The 27,096-nt window shown below is 30.7% G+C and overlaps 4 protein-coding genes across 5 annotated transcripts; 3 read left to right on the forward strand and 1 right to left on the reverse strand.

Annotated features, from left to right (window-relative positions):
- Positions 1-822: 822 nt before the first annotated feature.
- Positions 823-1,869, forward strand: LOC130903741 (uncharacterized). The gene has a single exon (XM_057815991.1). It carries the CDS (start codon positions 959-961, stop codon positions 1,784-1,786), a length of 828 nt encoding a protein of 275 aa, XP_057671974.1. The 5' UTR covers positions 823-958; the 3' UTR covers positions 1,787-1,869.
- A 9,184-nt stretch (positions 1,870-11,053) lies between these two features.
- Positions 11,054-17,300, reverse strand: LOC130890939 (asparagine--tRNA ligase, cytoplasmic). The gene is made up of 9 exons (XM_057795390.1): positions 16,805-17,300; positions 16,613-16,750; positions 15,257-15,460; positions 14,895-15,115; positions 14,431-14,621; positions 14,120-14,350; positions 13,766-14,015; positions 11,668-11,879; positions 11,054-11,403 (listed from the first exon to the last, which is right to left on the reverse strand). Exons 1-9 carry the CDS (start codon positions 16,824-16,826, stop codon positions 11,220-11,222), a joined length of 1,653 nt encoding a protein of 550 aa, XP_057651373.1. The 5' UTR covers positions 16,827-17,300; the 3' UTR covers positions 11,054-11,219.
- Positions 17,301-17,824: 524 nt separating this feature from the next.
- LOC130904117 (60S ribosomal protein L19) lies at positions 17,825-21,508 on the forward strand. The gene is made up of 4 exons (XM_057816686.1): positions 17,825-17,924; positions 18,114-18,220; positions 18,280-18,443; positions 21,149-21,508. The coding sequence occupies exons 1-4, from the start codon at positions 17,920-17,922 to the stop codon at positions 21,470-21,472; spliced, it is 600 nt and encodes a 199-aa protein (XP_057672669.1). The 5' UTR covers positions 17,825-17,919; the 3' UTR covers positions 21,473-21,508.
- Positions 21,509-23,909: 2,401 nt separating this feature from the next.
- On the forward strand, positions 23,910-26,326 carry LOC130904123 (ER membrane protein complex subunit 10). 2 transcript variants are annotated; one of them, XM_057816696.1, is made up of 6 exons: positions 23,910-24,071; positions 24,124-24,294; positions 24,404-24,496; positions 25,502-25,686; positions 26,042-26,138; positions 26,194-26,326. In XM_057816696.1, the coding sequence occupies exons 1-6, from the start codon at positions 24,015-24,017 to the stop codon at positions 26,269-26,271; spliced, it is 681 nt and encodes a 226-aa protein (XP_057672679.1). In that variant the 5' UTR covers positions 23,910-24,014; the 3' UTR covers positions 26,272-26,326. The 2 variants fall into 2 exon arrangements, with proteins under 2 accessions (XP_057672679.1, XP_057672680.1); XM_057816697.1 differs by lacking the exon at positions 24,404-24,496.
- The last annotated feature ends 770 nt before the right edge of the window (positions 26,327-27,096 follow it).

The raw sequence follows: 27,096 nt of genomic DNA on the forward strand, positions 1-27,096 counted from the left end.
AGCATTTATTTTAAATTAAACAAATAATGTATTACATAGATAGTTATAACGTTACATTTATTTTATTACGTATTGCGACAAGAAGTACTATTTTATTCATTACACATTTTCATTTCTTGTCCCCACATTGTACGACAGTTGCATCGTACAAATCCCTGCGAAAAATTAGATCCATCTAATGATTTCAATGTATTTGTTTGCCAAGACTATAAAAGAAAAATTAATATAAAAACATTTTTAAATCCCTTCTGGCATATAGTTTTTCTAAAACAGCAGTTGATGTACCAAGTTGGTACAAACCCTCTTTCTCCGATAATATAACAGCCATAACACTACGAGGAGCTAAACGTCCTCTATTAACATTAATAATCTTCACCAAAACGTTCCGTCCAGTTTTAATTTTAGGAAGTTTCCTTGTCAGTTCAGTTCTGCATTGCATTATTTCTTTCTCATGCTATCCTTTACTTGACGTAAAATATTGAAATATTACTCGTTAATCAATACGATGGTAAAATTATTACCACTATTTTTTTTTTAATCAACATAATGAGTTTTTCTTCAAAAATGTGCTTATCAACTAAACGCTGATCAGCCTCCATTGTTACAATAAATGATTTATTTACAAATTTTGTATGAATAATGCAAAAACCACTAACGAACAAACTGCACGTTAGCACTAAATTGAGGTTAGGTTGTTTATTTACAATTCGATGGGCAACGGCGTATTCAATGGAGGTGTATATTTCGCGATATGGCAAAATTAAGTTAATCAAAAGGCGATTTTGGCATCTATATCTAAGATGGGCATATGGCGATCTGTCCAATTATTTCCGCCGCAGACCGAATTCGCTATCTGCCTCCAACATATCCATATTGAAACCAGCTTAAACTGTCAAATATAATAGTCTAATTCGACATCTCGTCACCTCATGTCAGCGTATCAAACATTTTTCGTTCAATGATGCATTTAACAAAATTTATCGAGTGTTTAAACATGGTCCCTTCTACAAAACGATCGTTGAACACGGACGTGTCCGAAAATTATATTTTACAGAAGAGACCAAGATACTGCGATTACACAAGACTGCTACCCGATGAAGTTTTGATATATGTTTTTTCTTTCATGACACATAAAGAACTACATATTTTAAGAAGAGTTTGCAAGAGATGGTTCTATTTGTCTTGTTCACCCAGTCTTTGGAAAAAAGTGATTGTTAACGAAGATATTCCTTTAAAAACTGTTTGTATGTGGTTGGAACACTCTCCTTTGCTCAAAGAACTTGAAGTAACAGTAAAAGGTAGGAGAGAAGTTAACTTAATTGTCAAGAAACTATCAAAATACGCTAAAAATCTGCAAACTTTGAGAATTAAGAACTCAGTGGATACAAACAGTCTTGATTTACTTGAAAGCAGAGCTCTGTGCCAAATGTTTAATAATTGTAAGTATTTGAGAAATCTGTACTTTACTGGCGTGAAGATTTTATCCTGTAAATTTTTTCAACTCTTATCACAAAGAAAACCACTGGGTACAACAAGAAATTTTAGTTACTTTGGACCCATCGGTCAAAAGCAAATGAAAGCATTGATCACCTCAATCGTTTCCAATGAGAACTATAACGCAGCAACCATATGTACATCTGGTAATAGAAAAATAAATATAAAAGATGCAGCCTCAACTGATTCAGGCACACCAGATATCGATACTATCTGGAATGATATTGTAAGCAATTGTAGCGAATTATTTGATGATTTAAATGATGAAGATTTCCGGCCAGTAGATTATTAGTGAATAGTTTCATAACAAACTTCATAGAAAAATTTACTAATGTAATCGTAAGTGTTTAAAAAATAAATATTATATTCAGGCAACATTGCATTCTTTTGAATTATCAAGAGAAAAATTTAAAATAAGTAATATTTCTAGGAAAATATCCAATCATCTCATAACTTGTATTCTATTCATTCTATTGATTTTATTAAAAAATTTTATCTAGGCTTAATGCATGTCTCCATATCTAACAACTGTCATTTTATGTTTTGTTTGCTTCCCGACATTAGACAGTTTTGACATATGTCAAACTTCTAAGACATATTTCGACATCTGGTGATTATCTTATAACTACAAATGTCACAAATAGAACGTAAATACTGTTCATTCTTCTGATCGCTTTCAATAAGTGACGTCATATATCAACTTTGATGCTGAATGTCATTTGGATGAGATCAAGAAGACGCCGATAACCTCAATTCACACACCACTGGTCCACCTATTTTTGATACCTAAACGCAACCATTTTTTCACGAAAACATTGATTGAAACTTTCTACAGATACTACATTTTTCATTTAATATTATTGCGTTTGAATGAAAATTACAAGTCTTAAATTTCAGTTAGGTAAATAAGAAAATTAAGAATAAAAGGAAAAGATCTACTCAGTGAGTCATTTTCAGTAACGAAAAAATAATCGGAGGAGACACGTACTGCATTTAATATTTCAGTCATCTAAATGAGAGATATTACCGTCTATCTTACCGTATAATTGTGGATGATAATTATAAAACGTATCGGAAAGCAGCTGAAATAGTTAAAAGCAGATATAAAGAAAACAAACAAGTATACGGAAACTGTTAAAATTCGATGAAGAAACATGAAAAACCCCTAGTAAGTGAGGCAACGAAGAAGAAGAGCTATCTACAGTGTAATATCCTAAATATTCTCCTCGAAAGAGGGCATTGTTACTTAAAAATTTACATGAGGAGGAGAATAAGTTTCACCCATATGACCCCGAACCCATATAAACTGAAATTTATTCATATATTAAAGCCTAGAGATTTTTATAAGACAATAGAATTTTGTATTCTTGAAGAAATTGAAGACAATCGTTTTATGGTTAGAAAAATAATGTTTTCAGACGAAGGTACATTCAATTCAAATGGAACGTTGAGTTTATCAAAATTATCGATTGTGGAGTGACATCAATCCTAACATCACGATTAAGACTCGGAATCACAATTCATTTAAAATAAATGTTCGTTGTGGCCCTTTTTTCCGAAATTATGACTTCACAAAGATATCTAAACTTGTTGAAAACTCAATTGTATGATTTTATTGATGACATACCAATACAATACATGAGCGACAACAAATTTGGTACCAGTAGGACGACGCACTTTGTAAGTAAGGCAATATTTGGAAATGCTGCAACCAAGAAGTTGGAAAACTAAAATATTATCAATTATCAGACACCGACCCGACCGGTACATAAAAATGAACGACGAAGAAATCCAGTGGGCAAAAAAAGCCAAATACCTAAGGGTACCGTTAGATCAATGTCTCACTTCCAAAGAATATGTGAAAAACATTGTCAACAAACTGATACAAACAGGAGCAAGACTATGCGGATTAATCGGTAGAAAAATCCTTAAAACTCAGATTTATTAGAAGTTATACCGATTATGACATACGCCTCGGCTGCAAGGAGACACACATGTAAATCGTTCAGAAAAAAACTACAGGCCCATCAAAGATAATATTAAGAAAAGCATTGAATGTCCTTTGGGCCAAGAAGCGAGGCAAACTATAAGGAGAAACGGTACTGCTAAAAGGACATCATGGACGACAGGGCTGAAAAGTTGGCAACACATCCGCACTTCTTAAGCAAGTATCGAGTTATACATCGGAGACAACTGTAAATAATGCGAAGGACCACTCGGATTAGATCTTTTGTTGCCGAAAAAAGTTGGAAAGGGTTTACTCAAGACAGCGAAAACCTGCAAACCCATTAAGACGTCCAGACAACTAAGAGACAAGGGTGTATAACCATCGGGCTAACTCTTAACGAAAAGATGATCCTCCCGGAATCCCCCATAGAACTCAAGGTAGAAGAAGGAGTCTTCGCATCCTTCCACGGATTTATCCGGGAGTGGATGCTTAGAGGAGCGGATTTTTTCACACGCGCATGTGTGTGTTACTCACAATATCACTCAAATTCGGTAATTTCGATAAAAAAGTTTAGATAGCTTATAAAGCATGCGCGTTACTAAGATACTTTCTTAACTTATTATGGGTTGGGCGGAGTATAAAATCTTTTTTATTTTACAACAAATCAAACAAAGAAAAAAATGTAAACATATGAAAGTCATTTCTTCATGTTTCAAAGGAAAAATAAATAAACAAATAACGTTCCACAAATCAATTTGTCAGCGCATCTATGAATAGTCTGTTCGAATAAAATGTTTCTTTGTAATCAATAATCAATTGCCAATTGTAAAAAAAATATTTCAAGATATCTAAACGTTTATGATTGTTCAGAATATAAGAGAATTTTTGCGCCGGAATCGTATTTTAAAGTCAATGGATACTACTGCTAATTAAATTATATTAATTTCTAAAACTGTTTAAAAGATTTCAGAGCCTATGTGCCCTGAGGAATACATTCCAAATATTAAGTATTACAACCGGAAAAAGTCTTAATGAAGTGAAATGATAAAAAAGAAGCCGGAAAATACAGTAAAAACATCTGATCTGTATAACTCATAAAAGTTAATAGCCTTGCATCAAGTTTTCCGGAGGTAATAATAACATGCTTTCTATTTCTCACTCATCTAGTTACAAATGTAACAGTTGGAAGAAGTTTTTCCAAATTAAAATTTATAAAAAATGATCTAAGGAACTTTATGAAACAAGAACGGCTTTCAAATTTGTCCCTATTGATCATAGATGCAAATCTCGACTGAAGCTTCCTCTTCTGCTATGGTTGATTTTAATTAATAAATTTGCCGAAAAAAGGCGAAAACAGTGTATTGGACTTCAATTGTTTTGCTAAATGGCTCCTAGAAGCATTTATTATAAGTAATCGGTATTATTCAATAAATATTTTTTTATTATTTAATACCAGTGCTGTTGTTTATGAAAAATCTCGACTTGAGCTTCACTTTAGGTGAAAGGACCCCCAACAAATTTTGATTCAGGGTCCATCTAGGGCAAGCTACGCCTCTGTTTTTTTCGAAACATGCATTAACATAATGTTGTTGACATATCGTCAACCACATTTTAATTTTCCGAGAAAAATTTCGGTTAAAACATTTCGTTAATCAATATTCTCAACACGTGCATGATTAGCAATTTCATAGATGTTATAGTGCTTGTATTATCTGGGGAAATTATATCTAGTATTATATAATAGTAGGATCTCCCAGTATACCAAGAATCGATGGAGAAAGTTGTCTTATAACGAGCATGTTTGTTTATGGAATAGAATAAAGTTTAAATTATCGGATTATGTGACATAAAAACATTATTACGATAATGGACTTAGCCAAAGAATGTTACGTTAAGATACTCAGTTTCCTAGTTTTACTGATGTAACAAAAAATTTATAACCTGTTTCACTATTTTGGTATATTTTGATATACATTTGAGTATTAAATGTAAATAAATCTCAAAAATATCATTTTGCAAAATTATTGTTCATATATCTTACACTGAATATTTTGATACCATTTTATCAGTTTTGTCATATTGGCAATACTGGTTTGGTAATAGAAAACCACAGTCTTGCATACTACTCTTGAAACCGAGACCAATTTGTACATAGCGGCGTGATTCTCATTTCCGGATGTATACATTGTGTTATACAATGCCACCTGTGCTCCAATTAAGTCATTTAGTGTTTTACATACTTATAATAATTCATTTGTAGTTGAATATTCAATTTTCCCATCTCTCGATCACAACCCCGTACTGGCGGCCACAGAGTAACACCTAACCACTCTCACACTACCTTCGTTTCAAGACCTGTATGTAAGACCGTGCAGGAAGCAGTTTCATATTTGTCAAAAAATATTGGTTATATAACAAACAATGTGAGGTCCGGTTTATCAATTACATTTTATCTGACTAACTATCAGTTATTATTGAAAATTGGGTTTTTCGACAACAGGGTATCTTCATTTGCTGACTAAATTGTAAGACCACTCATAGAACAGCAATTTGCGGATTGGCATCTGAATCTAAATATTGTTTTGTGAAATATATTTGGTTTCCGGTTTGTTTGAACTTTGACAATTTTTACTAGTTTCTTGTAATCGAATGTTATTTTAAAGAAATGGAAAATACTAACCACTTGTTTCATAAGGTTAACGATTGTTCAAATTTCAACAATGGCTTAATTCTATTTTTTGAATTGCACCTACATTAAAAGTCTCTAAACTACCATTAAACCATACCATAATTATTATCGCTATTGGTATTACACAAAATTATTCTTTTGGTTTACTTTGTTCAAAGAATTTAAAAAATGGCAGTAGTAAAAGCTGCAGAAGACATAGATGAAGATGATCTGGATTTTCTGAAGATTGTATATATGGGCTTATAATGGAACCGGCCATTTTACAAATATGGATAATTTCACCTTTTCTAAGGTTCAGACCTTAAAAGCCAACAGCCAACATCTCTTGTCTACGCATTGACGCCATTACAGTCTGATTCTTCATTGTGTACGTTGTTTACTGAGTATTTAAGATGCCTCCGACAATCGTGAATCCCGCCGATTGTGTGAAGTACGGGCTGTTATACGATTTCTTAGTGCTAAAGGCGTAAAACCGATCGATATTCATCGTGAGACCTGTGAAGTTTACGGACAAAACATTATGAGTCATGGAACGGTAAGGAAATGGGTGAGTGCAGGGTATCGTTTTGCTGCATGACAATGCCCGTCTACATGTGGCTAATAGCACCAAAGATCTTATCAAATCTTTTCAATGGGAAACTCTAGATCATCCTCCCTACAGCCCTGATGTGCACTTGAAGAAACACCTGGGCGATCAGCGTCTTCAAGACGATAACGAAGTCAAAACGGTTGTGATACAGTGGTTAACAAGTCGGCGGCAGAATTTTATGAGGAGGGTATTCAAAAACTGGTGCCACGTTATGACAAGTGCTCCACTATTCACGGAAATTATGTAGAAAAGTAGATTAAGGTACAGGTTTTCATGTAAAAATAAAATTATTGCGATATCTTTGCACTTCTTTTTTTAATTCCAAAACGGTACTTTCTTAAAAATATGCCTCGTATATGTTGATAGTGACTCATTCCAATGAAGTAACTAGATAATTTCATTGAATTGTACAAAATTTTAATTCATAACGTTATTCTGACTTTATTATATTAATTCTCATCGTTAAAGTTTGAAATAAAACGTTCCTATATCTGTTGATTTTCACTTTTTGTCAATGAACTGTCATTGTCTTGTTCTTTGTCATAATTAGATATAGTTCTTCCAATTTCAGATTATAAAAACCCTTGCCGACATTTCTTTTTCTACCATAGGCGTAGATACACAATTTTATAAATTTATTATTTATATAAATACTTTTAAAAATATGTATATCTAACGCGAGAAAGTATTCGTTAAAAAGCAATCGAATCATTATAAATTGGATGGCATTATACGCCGTTATTTCGACAGATGCAATTAATTATTGTCCTACAAATGAATATTAAATTATAAAACGTGAATAGACGAGTAAAATGTACCTGCTTGTAAAGGTTTTTGGTTTAAACAGTGTACCAGACGGAAACTGAACCGTTTTTTATACCCCATTCGTTTTTTTTTTTCTGGAAATCGAAAAACATGAAAGAAAATAAAACAGAAGAAAAAAAGGGTTGTAAAGAGGGTGATACCACATACTCATCTTCTTCTTTGATAACAGGTTCAGCACAGTTTTTACAAAGATCTTGGCGATCTGCTGCTAGAACTTTCTACAACTTCTTTACTCAGTTCTGAAAACTGATTACATTTCCGTAATTCTGATTTTACGTTTGCCCATATTAATTCTATAGCGTTAAATATGCAATAGTAAGAGGGTAGTCTGAGAAGAGTATGACCCTGTTCTTTACACAGCTTGTCAATATAATAAATTTTCTCTAAGTTTAGGCATTTATTAACAGTAAGCAATTCTTTGTTTGTTGGGCCTTTTTTACGATAATTGACAGGAATAGGAATATTCTTTTCAGACATAAATGCTTAAATTTTAGCTTTCTTACTACTACTATTTGATAACTTAAGGAGTTGCCACGAGTGGTAGGATACGTTGTCCATAACGATTACTGATTGTGGTGGAATGTTAGGTAAAAGCTGTTCATTCAACCACTTTTCAAATAATTCTGCTGTCATATCTTCATGATAATCAACTGTACAGTTTTTAATTTTATTAGCAGATATTAATAAAGCATTGAAACCGTCTTTGCTTTCAGCGTGTACTATTACAATGCGTTTCCCTTTAGAACATGGCCCATTGAAACTGCAATTTTTACTCCCAACCCAACCCAACCAAAACATGTCAGAGGGAGGCTTATATATATAAAATAAAATAACATAAATAAAAAATAGCTAATCATAATTGCATTTTCTAATCAGCTAGTTTCCATTTATCCAATTTCTAATAATTTGCTGTTGTTTACATTATGTAGGTTTTTAGTTTTTCTTTTTATGTTGCAGGAGCTATTACTTCTGCCATGGTATGTAGATATGAAATGCAGAGTTTTTCTCTTGATTTGTATATTTTTCGTTTCTTTGTTTTCGATAACGTTTTAGAATTTTGCGATGATATTAATCGAATGTATTTTTTCGTCGGAAGAAAAATTTTATGATCCTACACGTTTTGCATTCATTTTATTACATGAATTTCACAAGAAACTCGTAAAACAAAAAAAAAACAAGAAAAACTGCTTATATAACCTCAAAATGTGTAACCTTACTTTCCCGGTAAAGGGTATATGGTCTCAGTTAAAGTATATAAATAGTGGTACTCAGATCGGGTGAACAATTAATATTAAATTGGACGCTACCAACTTTTCAACGAACGACGTTAAGAATTAATAAAAAAAGGCAGAAAATATTTATTGCTAAGAACAATATAAAAAGGTTTCAGTAATAAATAAATTTATTGAAAAAAATAGTAAAATCGCATTAACTTCGTATCCAAAAGAGCACAACTAACAAAAGCAGTTATAAATTGAAAACAACTGAGATTCATTTATATATTAAATATAAGACTGGGACTTATCTATGGAAATCCGAGACGGTTGCAGCCCTCAACTTATGTCTCAGTTGTTGGAGTTGAGTTGAATTTGTTTGTTTGTGGTATACCAGTTGAATCCTTTGGGTGTGGTTGAAACTCCAACCTGGCAGCTGTAAAACTGGGAAACGGGAACACAGATGGAAATTGCGGAAGAAGGAACGAGTAGAAAAAACAGATTTGAACAAAAGGAGCTTATGCTCAACATATAAAAAAACTGAATGCATGTTTTTTTAAAATATAACCAAACAGGAATCTGTTCTATTTTATTCGTCTGTTCCCCAAATAAAAAGAAAATACCAATTTATATGAAAACTATCATACAAAATCAGAAGTGACTGTATACTGTGCTAAAATAAGTGTGATCAAGAAAATATTCAAAATATTTGAAGAAAAACGTAACAAGTCGAATGGCACGTTTCAAAATTATGATTGGAAAATACATGTGTGTGTGCCATTTCCTTTAATTTTTAAGAAAATTTCCCCAGTTCAGCCATGATCAAGAAAAATTTTAATTAAACCGAATTGTTCTATGTTTATTTTTTCAATAAACAACTAGAATATAACTATTTTGTTTCATTAATACAATTCTTTTTATCTCTTTATCGTCAAATCCTAAATTATAGAAAATAATGAGGATTTTGACAATCAAGTAAGACCACTAATAAGTCAAATATCAGGTTCTGAACTGTGTTATATCCAATTTGAACACATAAAATCCATTTCAAAGATTATATTTCCATACGTATTGTCTTATAACAGCAATAAATCGAAAACAGATTCCAGAATGAGGAAAGTTTTTTCTTAATATTTTTAGAAATGTTACAGTCTATTAAAATAAAATATCAAAAGACATCGAGCTTCATAATTAGAGTTATACACGAATCAAAACTTAAGTTCAAGTATTACAAAAGTATTCCGAAATGGACATAGCTCTAAGGTAACAAATTTATTATTTAGATATATTTATTAATATATTCCCGATATATCTTAAGTGTCGTGCCCATGCCCATCCTTTTATTCAGACTCCACAATATTGATACTGGTTCTTCCACGTACCATTTAAGGCTTGAGCTTTTTCTCCTTTTCCATTGAAAGAATTTTATGAATCTAGGTGCCCTTAATAATAGTATCATTCTTCAGTTAAAATGTTGACGTCTTCATTTTCCAGAAGGCTTGCATTGTCTACTATCGTAGTTGGGGCATGTATTTTGGCGATGGACAACTTAGACTTAATCTTTAGAACCTGATTACTTTTAGAGCCGCTTAACAAACCGAGTAAATAACTTTTCTACATTCTCCTTTTATCATTGTAGCTGCGATTCTTGCTTAATGCACTATGGTATAGAGAAGTAGACACGTGGATATTTCCATATTGTCTTTTAACAGGAATAAATTGAAAACAAATTCCAGAATGAGGTTTTTTTTATAATAGTAACTTTCCTGAAAATTTTAGGGACGTAGAAATTCCGAGAAAAATTTTTTGCTATCTAAAAGCAATTTTTTGAAATTCGATTAGTTATAAATGGCTATAAATTTACGGGAGGATAGGAAACAAGCAAGTTTAGTAAATTTCACTAAAGTATACATCGATAAGCAATATACAATTAGCTATTAGACGTGTCTTCAAACTTCAAAAATGGTGCATAAAATAATGTTTTATAAACAGGTAACATTTAACCAAAACAGATATTGAATTGGAACTAATCAACTAAACCTAATAAAAGTTTAGACGAAATAACCTTTTTTCTTAAAAAAAGGGATTAACTAAAAATAGAGGTCTTCCAGTTATATAAAAGCTGAGATATAAATTAAATGAAGAGGTGTTATTTCAACGAATCCAAATGCTCACACTTTCGTAGAAAATTAATGAATCTGCCCCTATATAATAATAATATTTAACCATTTCTTTGTTTTTATTTTATAGGGTAATTTAATAAGATATTCAAAAACTAAGGACAAAATTAAAACTTCTAGCATTTATATCAATTTATTTAGTGAAGATCATGTAACGAAAGAAAAAAAATAATAAGATCTGAAATATTTCAAAATAAAACGATACAAAGCAGGAGAAAATGATACAAGCCTAGTAATTCAGTGATAATAAATGCTGTTTAAAAACGATGAAAAATATTATTCAAGGTTTACAATGATGTAAATAACGTGGATATAGACAGACTTCTCTAATGTGATATCTGTTCAGTAACCAACATATAAATCTTTCCAGTCCTAAGCCATAACCACCATGAGGACAAGTTCCATATTTACGTTGGTCAGTGTACCAGAAATATGGTGCTGGATCAATTCCTTCTCGTTTATACCTAAAAAGTAATTTAATTGACACTTCCAATATATTAATTAGATATAAACAGTAAACATGAATTTATAATATATGAAATCATTAAAACATTTCCACAGCTGTCATTTGGAATTAAATTACACAATTAAACTATAGACCAAACTATAAAAAATTGGTTAAATGAATGACAATAATAAGTATTTTCCAAATTTTAATTAATCTACCAAAATCTTTGAATAGGATTTGCTACAGTCAAATTTAGAAGTGTCAAAACGTTTGAATTTACCCCTCTAATAGCTCTTCTAAATCCCATATCCTCATCGATCCTCCCACGATTTCTCCAACATTGGGTAATAGCACGTCAACACTTTCAGTCAACCTCGCGTCTTCTGGACACTTGCTCATGTAAAATGACTTAATGTTAGCAGGGAACCTACAGAGCATTATAGGTTTATTAATTTTATCAGTCATTTTTCTTTCTGGCATTTCAGGTATATCCTAAAAATAAGAAAAAATCTATATATAAGCTTAACAATTTATCAATAATCTTTGTTCAAATTATTTTCAACATTCATCTAGAATTGTAGTTATAAGGGTTATCCACAAATGAACTGTTAAAAAAACTTATCCTTAATAAGGGCAATGATATTAGAATAACATATTATATTCCAGGTGTGAAATGGACTGTGACTAAAAGAAGAGCATGGTTAGTTCATGTCAATGGGATGAACAATGATCAAATTGTCCAAATCAAATGCATATACAGTAGAACCTCCATATAGTCTGATGCACATATTCAAGTAACCCTGTTACAGTCCCATAATTTTTTATTTCTTATTTCTTAGACCTTTTGATATGTTTATGTTTACATATATTTTGATAAAGACTTTAAGAAGAGTCGAAACGACAATTTTATCTATCTTTCAAAAATTAATGAAAAAACTAATTTTGAAACAGAAGAGACCTAAAATCAAGAACCGACATACAACTAGGAACAACGAAATTATAACAAGATGTAATAACTATGAAGATCTAGAAGTTATTTTTGACTAAGATGTGATAGATATATTTATGTATGGATGTTGGGGTATCATATACACTGCGACCCAAAGTATCTATTTCTTGCTGCGATGCTGGGGATCCCAATTTTTACAGCTGATTTGTAAATCCCACTCCTTTGAGATTGGACAGATAATACAGAAATAAAATATAGAATAAACAGAGCAAGTACAGTAACTAATTCACTAAATTGAATACTGAAATGGAAAACAACAAAAATCGAGGATCTACAATGCAATCATTAGAAGCCTAAATTGGTTATAGATCGAAAACGTGGAAAGAGATTTGTTGGGTACATTTTGCGTGGGATGAGGCAATTTTTTGATATGGTTGCGTAAGATGAGAAAATTTTTTATGAAGGAAAAGATTCGTTAAAATTGGCCCTGGTATAGGATTTGCTCTTCTGCAGGGCTGGAGTTGTGGTGATTGGTTTGTAATTGCACTAATACCGACCCTAAGAAGTTAAGGTAGATCTCAGGGAGGTCTTTGTATGCTGTTGCTAGCAGTGTGGAGAATAAAAGAACGGCTAAAGAAGAAAATAGAAGCCATGCCTTAAGAAGAGCAAATAAACAACTCAATAAAACAGCAAATGAACCTGAAAGAATGAATTATAGAACATATTGAAGAAAAGCAGTTGATGTGGTATGTGCAGAAGATGGGGAAGGAGAGTTATTAAAAAAATAAGTAACGGGATCCCACAGGAGAGACATATTAAGATTATAATAGATAAATAAAATAAGAAAATCAATGAGTGTAGGAAAACTGAACTATAAGAACAATTAGGCATCCGACAACATTGTAGAATGTTTTGTGTTCATTAAGCATCAGTTTTTGAGTGAAAAAATACTATTGAGACAAAAGTTTGATTGAAAAACTATTACAGTAACTCTATAAGGATAATTAATCATTACTGAATGGTATGCAGAGTAAAATGTCTGACAATGCATAATGACTAGTTTATTAAAAAAAAATGTTGAATAAAGTCCTGATAATCTCTATAGAAAAAAGTGAAATTGAGAGATATCACATAGATATTATATTGAATTGTTTTCCAAACATTTGGGTATGAAGAACTTTTTCAAATGGAAACCAAGTATCTTTACAATGGAACAACAACTTTGAAATGCAACGTTGGAAAATTTTTCACTGATTGTTTCAATATCAAAAGAAACTGTCTTGCTGAATAAGATGAAATGTTGCTATAAAGCTTGTTTTTTTGTTTACTAAACCAGCGAGTTATGTTACTGACTGCTTCTGCACAAATCCTGATGATACAATAATTTTAACTTATGCTAGATGTAATATGTAATACATTTAAATTTTACCTCGCCAAATTCATAGAATGACCCATCCTCTTTAGTTATATTATTCTCCTTGAGATATTCTATTGCATCAGCATAATTCATTCTCAAGAATGGTCTCTCTGGTATTTTGAAATTCGGGTTGAGTTCATGGACAATGTAACCATAAGGAGATTTTAGAACACGATCTACTACATCACAAATTAAATCCTCTAGGCGATTTAGTAGATCATCAAATGTAATGAAGGGACATTCGGCTTCTACATGAGTGTACCTGCATCATATGATAACACATAAGTTTCAATAATTCAAAAGCAAATAACATTAAAATTAAATTTCAACCATTTGAACCAAAAATAAAATAATGCTACTACTCACTCAGCTAAATGTCTTCTGGTTCTACTTTGTTCAGCCCTAAAACTTTCTGCTATACAATAAACATCCCCCATAGATGCCAAGCATGTTTCCAAATAAAGTTGCGAACTCTGAGTAAGGTAAGCTTCTTCTCCAAAGTAATCCATTTTAAATAAAGTCGATCCTCCTTCAACTTGCGTTTGTACTATAGAAGGTGGAGTAACTTCACAGTAACCTCTATCTGTATAATGATCTCTAAAATATATAGGAATATAATACACTTCTACAATTATCTCATTTGTGCTCAAGTGGTGTCGAATATTTTGGAATCTTACCGAAATGCTTGTAGTAGAACTGAGCGTATCCTAAGAACGTTGCATGTATTTTCTCCTCTGATCACAATATGTCTATTTTCTGCCTGAACATCAGGTAAAGCTTGTTCATTTAAAATCGCATCTGCTCCTCCTGGTGGGGCTAATCCAATTAATTCCCAATAATCTACAATAAGCTCATGACCTCCAGGAGCCTGAAATAAAAATCTTCATTGTGCAGCAAAGAATTATTTGATTATAAATAATTTCAACTTTATCAAATTCAGCAGAAAAAAAATTTTGTTTATTAGGTATAGAAGTTGTTATTCAGTTATTCAATTGAGCAGTAAATAAAATATGGCTGTGTGTCATTTTTTATTTCGCTTTATATTTTCTGTTGAAAATTGTTTTTTGCTAAAAAACATGAATAACTTGATTTTTAAAAGTTCCAGAAGAAATCAAAATATTCTTTGCTTTGTTTTACCTACCGTTTTTCCCTTGGGCAGTTCTTTAATAGTTCCATATAAAATTATAGAAGATTCTGTTTGCAAAATAAGTGCACTATATGTTTGACACAGTTTATCATTGAGAACAGATTGTAAAAATCCTGTACCATCTCTTAAGGTTATAAACATCAAATTTTTTCCTTGTCTTCTAATTCTATGTGCCCAGCCATAAACTTTAACCCTTTGATTCCTATTATTTTTTCCTAAAATTACAAACAAGTCAAATATAGGACAATAAATAAATTATTCTGGATCTTTAATAGTCAAGTTGCAATTGTAATTGTGGGAAAAAGACTAACTTTTAAAAACTAAAATTTACAGAGCTTACTCAAATTAACTCTAACCTTCAAAAATTCTTATCTTTTTTGCTTGAGGCAATGTTTCATCTTCCTGGATAACTATTTTTCTTGCATCATCCAAATTTTTGCTTCGTTTTTCAGCATCTTCTTCTTCCTTTTTAGATTTATCAACCTGTTTGTAATTTTGTCTAACCCAAATTTTTTGAATTTTCTTCAATTGGGATTTAGCTGCTGGTTCATATTTGATATCTTAAATGAAATAAACGAAATAGATTCAAATGCATTGTATATATCAAAATTATACTATTGGTGTGTATAAAAGTAAGTAGAATTTGTAACTGATACACTACAGGTCAAACGTTTTTGCCCATAATAATGAAATTATAGTCTGTAATTGTAACATATTTAAATTTTTGATTCATCAGTGTGATCATCTTTTGCTTTTATCATTTTGGCATTCCCTTCACCTTCGCCGTGTTCTACAGTACACATGGATGTAATAATACATTGACCTAGCACAAATACTCTTCACTCAAAAACCTTAAACTTTGACTCATCACTCCATAAAACTTTCACCCACTCTTCTCCTCTTTTACTGATCAATATAAAATGTTTATATTCAGCAGCTGTGTTTGAGATTTATTTTAATTCAGCTGCAATGGTACTTATCGTTACTCTTGCTTAGACTATGAAGGCAAGTTTCAACTGATAGTTTGTCGATTTTACCCATTTTAATTGACAATATGAAAGAGAAATATTTTGAAATTAAGTGAATGGATTCCAGGGTGGGCAAAAACTTTTCACTGGTAATGTATACAGAGAGAAAAGTATCAACATAATCACAAATTATATAAAAATATTTCATTATCAATACAAAATATTTATAACTTGTAAACTTTAAGAATACGCAAGTATATCCAAAGTTAAATTGATGAACTAAACAATAAAGTTTAGTTTCTTTCACCTTTAACCCTCTACCGCATAGACATCCTTTTATGGATATCGGTTAGTAAGTGACTAAATATCACTACTACAAATTTTTTCCCTTCCATACTTCTCGTATTTTTTTGCCAATGTGGCAACAATGTATTTCAAGAAGTATGGTCTTACTCAGTACTAATAATGAGTGCTGGGAAATTGTAAAATTGACAATATTCTAGAATATTCTTATATAACTGAGCATTAATTTTTCTTTTTTCTGTGAAGCCATTTATTTCAATGAATTTATTTATGTAAAAAGCACACATCAGAACTTTTTTTAATAAAATACACCATAAAAATAATGATTAATGAGTTTTTTTTTGAAAATAAAACAAGTAACGCATGCAACAAAGGGTTAAATGAAATTCATCCAGCAATTTCATCAGTCCATCTATTTTTGAAATTAAAAGAATAAAATACCTTCTTTTCCATCCACATATATTATAGGAAACGGTTCAGAACCAGCATGTCGCATAGCTTGCAATATAGTCTTAAATGGTTTTTGTTCTGTCCCATCTCCACTTTCATCATGTCCATTTTTCTCAGATGTATAAATGGCTGAAATAATGTATTGATGTATCAATTATAATATAGATCATGCAGTAAACTTACGTTCTTTATTTTCTCCAGACATAGTGTTGATATTTTAAAAACAATATTATTTTACCGATTATGTTTGCAAAACCTTAAATTAAAGTGATGCAATTTGAAAATAGTTCAAATTGCGATATATTACTGATTATTAATAATCTATATGATAAGTGGAATTCCTAGATTACCATTACAAAAGATCATATAACAATTATAAAAGAAAATGCATTACTATTAGCAAGCAAATATTATAGAGAACATATGCCACATTAAAGATAGGTTACCTTCTCAAAAGTCATAGACTCCCATCAATTTCACCAATTGAATGTCAGCTGAGCATGTGCAAACGAGATTTTTTGAGTGTATCTGTATTCGGTTTTAAAACATTTTTTAATAAAACTTTCGTTCAGCCACATATAAACCACATCCGGTTCAGTCGAAATATCACACAACAAAGTAAAAGTTAGTGTGTGATTAAAATTTTTCGTCTCCTGGTTTTTATGGAAATAGCTAGACTATTCAACGGTACACCTTTAGTTGGCACCTCTAAATAATTTTGATCTCCGCCAATTTCTAACAACTCTATATAATGCATTTTCAGAAAAATGCAAACATCATTTGGAAAAAGTTTAAATAGAAAGCAGAAAATTTTGAATTCATATTTATATTGAAGATATATTTAGGGATAAAAATAACTAGATCAAAATCAATGATCTAGCAACTATATATTTTAGGTAGATGTTCTGTGCATCTGAAACTCTTGAGTGACATTTTGAAATTTTTCAAAATTTGGACTCGGAAACTGGGAAAACAATACTGCCAACTAATATTTGGTGAAATAAACTCCCTACATTTTCTCCCTTTTGAGTTTATTAGTGAAACTATGGGTTAGTGGCAACATACACAAATATATAAAAATGAGTTCAAATATTTTTTGTTTGAGTATAAAATAAAATCTGTCTTAAGATCCCAATAAAATTTTGTGAATTGGAATAATTCCGAAGACGTCACACTATTTTCAATAGCTGTCTTACAACTGACAAGTGAAAACTTTGTTGACACTAAGTTAATTCTGTTGGCAGTATTGAAAACTATATTCCTTTTTCTGGGTACACGTTGAGAAGTGTGTGTGAACGATGAGGTTTGTTGAAAATATTATTATTATATCCATTATTTCTAATTGTTAAAATTAGATTATTTTAAACTTATATCAAATACTCAAACACAATCTTAATTTACGCTAAATTTGTTATTTATAATCCAAAATTGATATATCATAATCTTACACCACATGGTGCCACCATTTTAACGCATTATATTTTCTTTTAAGTTCGTTAAAACTTCAGAAGAGGCTAGCAGCCTCTGTTATGCGATGTGGAAGAAAAAAAGTTTGGTTAGATCCTAATGAAATAAACGAAATTGCTAACACAAACTCAAGTAAGTACTAAAGTTAACCTATAAATTAATAATCTTAAACTATTTGTTTTCACTATTAGGACAGAACATCCGTAAATTAATTAAGGACGGTCTTATAATTAAAAAACCGGTAGCAGTACATTCTCGTGCTCGAGTTCGTAAGAATACTGAGGCTCGTAGGAAAGGAAGACATTGTGGGTTTGGTAAAAGGAAAGGTACAGCCAATGCCCGTACTCCTCAGAAGGTAATATGTCATATAATTCGTATTATTTCATCTAATTAATGTTTATTATGTGATTAATTTTTTTAACAACCCCGTTTTTGTTGGTTAAAAGTTGTCTTTTTGCAAAATTACCTAGTGGCAATTTCATTTCGCCTATAAAAAAATTAGTTTAGGATGGAGATCTTGTTAGAGGCTGAACCAATATGGTGACAAAATTTCTGACTCAATTTGAAGGCCATGGGAAGAACACAGTTGGGTACACACCAAGAATCATTTACAATAATTCTGAGTACTATAGCTATAATTGAGTTAGATGTAGTAGAAGATGCCCATTTCATATTACTGTTGGAGAGGTCTCTCTCTCCCTCTCTCTCTGTTAGGTGTATGTAATATGAACAGATTTATTTTCACTTACTTTTATTCTCAAAGTTTTTAGCCACGAGGAAATAATGCCTAAGTTTGTCTGCAATACATGAAAGGAAATAGCTGGGTCCTGATAGATGATAGCCCAGCAGTGTCATCCGCATATGCTACAATAGTTACATTGTTTGTGGGAATATCAACCGTGTTGTACATAAGATAGAGGTTCGGGCTAAGTGCGCTTCCCTGTGGAACTCCTGAAATAATTGTAAGGTCTGATGTGATTTTAAAGTGCCTGTTTTGCAAATAAGAGTTTAGGATGTGGAGAAGGTTGTGCTGGAGGTTTTTCCTGATTTTGTATAGTAGTTGTTATGCAAAACCTAGTCAACTGCCTGAGGTATATATAAAAAGGCAGCTGAACAATATTCTTTATTTATGACTGATGAAATTATTCTATAAGGGTATGTTGCTCTCTAAATCCAATTTGGTAATTATTTATTGGGCTGCTGACTTTTAGAATCTATTGTCTCAATAAGTAATTGTTCTAGAAGTTTTGACAGAACAAGTAATAGGCTAATTGGTCTGTAAGATTTAGTGTCTTCAATAGGTTTCCCTGGATTAGAATAATTTGGGTTACTTTCCACAAAATTGGGAAATAACCTATTCTTAATACTGTATTGTACACTTAGAAAAGTCAGCCTCTTATTTAATAGTTTTTTCAGGATTTTTGCACTAATTAGGTCATATCTGGCAGATTTTGTATTGATTCAACTTAGCCTTGTCAGTCAGAGCATGTGTTCTTTGCCAAATTTTCCTTAATTTCCATTTGTCCATAATTTTTTGGTCCATTTTCCTCAAAAAAGTTGTGTGATTACTAATTTAAAATCAAAGGGTTAGAAGTAAACAATTTTGAATTATTTTAATTAAACTGTTACATTACTTTCTTAATTTTTATTGAATTATTTATTCAGCAGTAATTTCAGTTTCTGAAATAATGTCTTCAAATTGTGAGATAACAGCAGTTAACACTAGGATATTTCTAGAAAATCAACAAATTATTATTAATATCATTTTATCATACAAACTATGCCAAAATCAATGTTCTTAGCAATTGGTTTATGTTGCAGTAGTAGTTTTGGAATTCAATTATTGATAAAATAATTTGATAACACTAAATTTTTAATTTAATATTTAAATAACAATAATAAAATTATATAAATAGTACATAAATGTGGTAAATTAACCAGCAGGCTGTATCCTAGGGTAGCAGATTTCAAGGTGCAATAAATTTTGGTCACACTTTATTTTGATTTACTTACAATATTAATTAAACAGGTGAGTTTTGAAATTTTTACAGAAATAGAAGTAATTTAATAAAAATGAATAAGTATACTGAATAGTTAAATGTCTTCATGAATAATACTAAACGCTTGGTAAAATATACTTTTACAATCATACTGTTGCGAATTCATAGTCATATTTTTATAATTCAACTTGAACTGTAATACCAAAAAATATTTATTTTATTGTTCAATTGAGGTTGTGATGAAAAATATGTTTCTTTTTGTGTAAGCTTTAATCATACCTTACTTTGAAAATAATTGGTAAAATTTAAGATTTTATTAGCTTCAAATATCTTCTAACAATTTTTTGCCTTGAAAAGAATCCAACAACTTACACGAAATTTTCATTTTCAAATTATAAAGTTGAAATTTCTTTAATAAAAAATGAAATGAAATCGAATTTTAGATTAGTATATGCTGTTGAAGATTAATGCAAGCGGCAAATCTGTAAATCCGCCATTGATAAAAAAAGGAACATCTTTTGTTTTGTTAAAATGCTTATCTATTATTACCTACAATATTATGGTATTTATTCTAAAAGAATTAACATCGACTGGAGGTCTGAACCTGAAGTACTAATATGACATTTTTCAGAAAATACTGACAGACTTAAATTTTATTAATGGTGGATAAATTATTTGAAGGTTGTTCATACTGCTATCTCAGAACTAATAAACTTCCCAATTTATGTTTTTTTAAATCTCTCAAAATGGTATATTTTCAAGATACAGTATCCCCTAAGCTGAAATTTCTAGAACTATTAACAAAAAAAATTGTAAATTTATTAGTTATGATCTTATTAACAATAAGTTGATTAGTTAAACTTCATAATAAATTCCTTCCATTATTTTGGTATTGTTTATAGACATCAGCCATTTATTAAAACGTTCCAACTCCTTGAAAGGATTTGGGAATATATACATACATTAATAGATAAAAAAATAAAATAAGTGCTTGATTATGCCAAGCCTCTAAGGAATGGTATAATTACATTATGACTGATCTCTTTATCTTGAATTATAGGAATTATGGATACAACGTATGCGAGTCTTACGTCGTTTATTGAAAAAGTACCGTGAAGCTAAAAAAATTGACAGACATCTTTACCACTCACTTTACATGAAAGCCAAGGGTAACGTTTTCAAAAATAAGCGTGTTCTTATGGAATACATTCACAAAAAGAAGGCAGAGAAAGCACGTGCCAAGATGTTGGCAGACCAGGCTAATGCCAGAAGAATGAAGGTGAAACAAGCTAGGGAAAGACGTGAAGAACGTATTGCGACTAAAAAGCAGGAAGTGTTGCTAAATTATCAGAGGGAAGATGAAGCTGCTGCTGCTAAGAAATAAATTTTTTATTCAGTAATAAAAATATAAAAATGATAATAGTTTTTTAATAAAAACTCTGAACATGTTTATATACTGTATCCCCAGGGGAACGTCATATAGTTTTTCCTCCTGCTAACCTTCCCACCGTTGGTAATGCTCGTTTTCCGCGATACCAGCAAATTTTTTAATGGATTAATCTGCTTCCTGCAGCGAAAGGGTTAAACTTTATTTTTCTGTTATGCTTCTACGGGCGGTATTTATTAAAATAGCTGAAAACTAGGAAAATGAAACCCTATCAAAAGGGATAAAAATCAAAAGGACATAATGTCATATATCGAATTAAATACTGGTTACTCAGCCAAGAGTAAGTTCACAAAGGCATAAATTAGGCTTCGTTAGATATTGTACAAACCTTGAAGACTATATCTATAAAATAGTTGGATGCTGTAACTAGGGAATAACTATTTTTATTCCAGAGTGATATGCACGGTAGAAAGTAATAGTTTCTTCAACGAACTATTGCATGTACATAATGATACAATTGAACTTATTGTCAGTTTTGTATAACTGAACAAAGAAATAACTCTAATATTCAACACTGTGAGTCTACGCCTCGTCTATCTTCTGGTAAATCTTTTTACAAAAGAAGCCTTTGGGTATTTAACTTGACTATACAAATCATATTGCGTCATGTCTATATGATTATTTTAAAGAAGTTGCCATATTTGGTAACACAAATGTAACAACATACTATTCAAACACATGTAGAAGACTTCTTTTCTCAGTGCCATGTTCTTTATATGAGTGTCATTACTTTCCAATTGGTCTTTAAATTGCTTCAGAAAAATAAAAGTTTTAAACAATTTTCATAAGGAACTCTAGTTCTGCGTGAGAAGAATTTAGAAAAAGAAAAATTCCTCTGACTTGAAGTGGTGTGGTGGACAACCATATATGCAATTCACATATATGGTTGTCTCATATATTAGCACAACATTGAAAAAAGAAAACAAATTAAAAACACTGTCGTTCAAACGATTGGAAAAGTGTGCAGAGCGATATTGATTTGGAATTCAAATATGTAATACGGACAGTTTGTATGGGAAAAAAAGATCCCTATGTTACGGTGCCGACAATATTCATTTTCTCTCGTTCGAGACACTTTATCTATACTGCGCATGCTTCAAAAACGCAAATGCTCAGTACTAACTGAAGCTCTCGGAGGAGAGAGAGAACGATACACTATTTGTTTCACTTAGTCGGAATTCCTTCCACTATAGGAACTATCCATATAGAAGTATTACATATATGTGTTGGAATGTATTTCAACTGCAATGTTACATTGTTACCTGTTAAAAATAAACAAAATATTTTGGTTCTTCCTTACACTGATAATGACTGCCACGATTTTTATCAGAATTTGCCAACATCAATATAGAATTTGACTATAAAAATAATTAAAAAATAAGGGTTTTTTAGTTTTGTGAAAAAGGTACTGCTTAACTATTAGCTAAAAATATTGTTAATTTCTTACAAACAATAAAATATGGTTATTTATATTTACATTTATTAGTAGAAAATTATTAATTAAATTAAATTTTAGAGGTAAACAGATTTTTTTGGAAGCGTTTGCTAGTTTAAATTTATTTCACTTCATACCATTTCATTATATAACCAAAATATTTTAATTAATCTTTTTGATAATGCATTCGTTCAGTGAGTAAATTTTAAATAAATTCCTAAAAATTTATTGAATTGCAGTATTTCAAGATATTAATTTGTGCTAAGATACTTTAGACCTCTAGTTGAGGAATCCAATAATTTAGGCCCAATTTTACAAGTGAAGTTTATAAACCTCAAACGTCGATTTAAACTACAGATACGGTTTTTCCACATTTTATGGATGACGTTTACCGACAAACTTTAAACGATACCGGCGGCCTGGGGGTAGTTTAAACTTGACGAGAACCGGAGGATCCAAACCTAACTTTTTTATATTGTTTATATTTTTAAAATATTAGAAAGGGTTTTTGTGAAATTATTAAAAATTTGAAAAAGAGCAAATCTTTAGTTCCACATTTTTTGAATTTGTTGTGGTTCTATAGAAAACATAATCGTTTTTGTTATTTTCATCATGACATTCCCTTGCGAATTCCTTCAACTTTTTTTCTTTCAAGTTTACTCTTTGTTTGGATTCGACTGTTTCACTGTATTTCCTCACGAGGTTAACCAAAAATTATACTTCATAGACATTGAATGATTTTTTGTTCTTAATTTTTGATTATACAACATTCTTAAACAATTCAACAAATGTCACAATTGGCAGAAAAATGTTTAACTGTGACCTGTAAAATAGAGCAATTTCATTTATTCTTGATTTAAACTATAGTTTGAACTTTAGTTAAATCTTCAGCTTTAGCCTAGGTTGTAAAATTAGTCCATAAAACATATTGATTCAATTGTCCGTCTTTTTATAATGTGTCAATAATATTTTACTAAAAAAGAAGAAGATATTGAATAGAGTATTCTTGAACAATTTCAAAATTAATAATTTTTATTAAAAAAAATGAACTTTAACCAAATATTATTTACTCTAATCAGCATTTTTGCAAGTACTTTAGCGGTAAGTTGATTAGTTTGGCCCTTTTATGATGTAAATTTGTTTATTTACTTAGAGTAATTTAGAACATGATGGGTCAGTGGTTATACGATTACAACATTCTTTATTTTTTGAAAATTCTCCGATATGGACCGAGAGAGGGAATATTACAATCCAGAGTTTAAGGTTAGGACAAGCTACAGTTGACCAAAAAGCTCTATCAATAGAAGAACAAAAATCATTAAGGGTAAGTGAATTATTTTAACCATTGAGGACAGATACTTGAAGATTATAATTTTTTACATGTATGTGTATAATATTTTTTTACTTAAGTTATTGTGAACGTATATTCATAGGATTTGGCTGCTAATAATGGTTTCTATCAAATTAGAGCTATAGTAACAGCAAGTGATGGGTCTGAAAAAACTTTCATCTCCACCTTGAAAGCTGTAAGTAGCTAGTATTAAGTGATGTAATTTCACAAACAATTGATTTGATGTCTGAATGAATATATAATTATGAATGTATTTTAACTATTTTGTTTATTAATTGTAAAACACTGAACAAATTTATGTTACTAGTAACCTCAACATTCATTATATGTTGAATAAGGAACGATTGCAATTTCTGTGGCCCCTTAAATTCATTGTAGTTTCTGATAGAGCCATCCCTCTGGCAACAAAAGTTAAACATGAGCTGAATAAAATTAAGTTTACATGTGTACTAAAAATTGATCAATCAGTTGGGAAATCAGAAAGCTTATTAAAAGAAATAGCATTAGAGAGTAAAGAGGAATATAGAAACCATTTGAGAATGTCTGAAGAAAAATTTAAGCCGTATTAGCTGCAGTAAAACTTCTAATGTTCATTTCTCTAAAAATAAATTTTAATCCATTTTTCCTATCATATTTGTTTCTATATTTTTCTTCTCACTGATTTCAAAGAGAATCATATTTGCGATAAAGTTTCAAAGATTTGTACATAACTAGGGTTCACACCAGTAATGAAAATTTTGTGGTCCAAAAGGACCACTTAAGCTATGATTTAGTGGTCCAAAAATATAATGTGGTAGACAAAAGTAAAAAAATTAACATATGCATGCTACACACACTTTTATACATATTTTTACGGTTATATAAATTCTTTTAAGCAAAAACAGCACAGTAAATATAAAACATAGGTTTTTTTAAAAATATTTTGGGCGTAAAATTTGTCGTCGATGTGTATGATTGTGGCGACAATTGTCGCTATGTCGCCATGCTGGCGTGAACCCTATACATAACACTTTTGGACCACTTGAGTCTCATTATTATTAAATAACTTTCCGTAAAGCAATAGAACATGTAGGTGGACTTGATTTGTAAGATTTTTCTATCAAGATATTTCTATAGACAATTCACTTTAATTCAGATCTGATTACATTCTACTTATTAATTAAGACAAATTTTGTTTTAGTGTATGTTGGCTGAATCAGAATTAGATGACAGACTATCAGTATCTATAGATTATATGGGTAGAGTAATAGGTGTTACTGACGTAGTTGCTTCAAAGTCTGCTTGTGAGGGAGCTGTGGTACCCTTAGAAAAACTGAAACACTTTAACACTGTTGTCTATGTTCGACACTCAGAAACAGGACCCATGTAAGTGAAAATATTTATATGATTTGTTAACTCTGCTTATTTATTTTATTATCTTTCACTGTTAGCTTATGATTAGTAGTATTTGATGATGTTTCATCTTCAATTTAATGTCTTTTGCTTAAGTGGTAACATATTCTATAAACTATAACAATAATAGTTGAAATTTATATGGCATTTGAATAATTATAATCTACTCTTTTTAGTTCACTAATTGATTTGTCTTTTGAATGTTCTTTTTTGGTTTTTTATGTCTGCTTTGCTATGCCAAGATTTGAATATTTTGTAATTTACAGCACTCTGTTATAATTGCATTACATATTTATGTGGATGTAATTTTTTTCTACATTTGTTTTAGACCAGACACAGCTTCATATGTACAGAAATTAGAAAGGGAAAAAGAAGCCAAAGAGAAAGGAGAAACCAAAGATAACAGATCATTTTTAGCTAAATATGTAAGTGTTTATAAATAAATTATTAGATTATTTTTATAAGAATCATTATTTTTAGTGGATGTATATAGTACCATTGTTGATATTTATGGCAATATCATCTGCAACTAATCCAGAAGCCCAACAAGCTCAATAATGTATTTATTATATTGAATTTCTAGTGTAATTTATTAATAAATTGATATAAATCACTATTGTTTATTTGTTAGTGACTACTAATTGAAACATTGAATAAATTAATTTGTACCTAAAAGAGTAAAAATATATAATGGATAATAAGACCTACAAATAGGTGAGTCAATAAAAAAATAAAAATGAATACATATTGCATATCTGCTTAAATAGTGTCGTAATTCAGAAAATCTTAAAATAAATATCTTTTATTGCACTATTAGCTCAAGTATTTATATATGTAAATGATTACAGAAATACACCCCCTTTGAGAATTAGGCTGTTGCGCCCCTGGTCATATGGCTGAATTTTTCTGTTTATTTACGACGATTATCATAACAATAATAATCTTGAACCCAAATAGTGCTTTGGCTTTTTCTTCATATACAGTAAATAGTCTGTCTCTCATGTCTTTAAGAAATAAAGCCATCTTCATAACAGATGATGAATCAGCTTGAGATTCTTGAAGCTTATTACTAGAAGCATTAAAATAATCTAAAATTACACTCCAAACAATGACTATGATGGTGGCTGTTTCTAAATGTTGTAATTTTTGCTGTAATTTCTCCAGATCGTGGAATCGGTTTCTCATTTCTGCTTTCGGCAATAAATTCCAAACCATCAATTATTGCAGACCATCTTTTTTCTAATGCATAGCATGCATCATGTCGAGCGACTACCGAGTTTGTAGGTTGCAACAAGATCTTCCAATGATGTGTAGATAAAGTAAAGAAATTGTACGATTTTCGTAAAGTAGAAAAGTAGTCGACTGCGTCTATTACCGATTCAC

Source organism: Diorhabda carinulata, chromosome 2, assembly GCF_026250575.1.
Source record: "Diorhabda carinulata isolate Delta chromosome 2, icDioCari1.1, whole genome shotgun sequence".
Classification (NCBI taxonomy): domain Eukaryota; kingdom Metazoa; phylum Arthropoda; class Insecta; order Coleoptera; family Chrysomelidae; genus Diorhabda; species Diorhabda carinulata.

Excerpts from the sequence above, each read along its gene's own strand:
- LOC130903741 (XM_057815991.1), top strand. The coding sequence starts at position 959 with ATGATGCATTTAACAAAATTTATCGAGTGTTTAAACATGGTCCCTTCT.
- LOC130890939 (XM_057795390.1), bottom strand. The coding sequence starts at position 16,826 with ATGTCTGGAGAAAATAAAGAAC. Across the intron at positions 15,461-16,612 it reads ATATGTGGATGGAAAAGAAG|ATATCAAATATGAACCAGCA; the intron begins GTATTTTATTCT and ends ATTTCATTTAAG. Across the intron at positions 14,622-14,894 it reads AACTGCCCAAGGGAAAAACG|GCTCCTGGAGGTCATGAGCT; the intron begins GTAGGTAAAACA and ends TTTTTATTTCAG.
- LOC130904117 (XM_057816686.1), top strand. Across the intron at positions 18,221-18,279 it reads AATTGCTAACACAAACTCAA|GACAGAACATCCGTAAATTA; the intron begins GTAAGTACTAAA and ends TTTCACTATTAG. Across the intron at positions 18,444-21,148 it reads ATGCCCGTACTCCTCAGAAG|GAATTATGGATACAACGTAT; the intron begins GTAATATGTCAT and ends CTTGAATTATAG.
- LOC130904123 (XM_057816696.1), top strand. The coding sequence starts at position 24,015 with ATGAACTTTAACCAAATATTATTTACTCTAATCAGCATTTTTGCAAGT. Across the intron at positions 24,295-24,403 it reads AAGAACAAAAATCATTAAGG|GATTTGGCTGCTAATAATGG; the intron begins GTAAGTGAATTA and ends GTATATTCATAG. Across the intron at positions 26,139-26,193 it reads GATCATTTTTAGCTAAATAT|TGGATGTATATAGTACCATT; the intron begins GTAAGTGTTTAT and ends CATTATTTTTAG.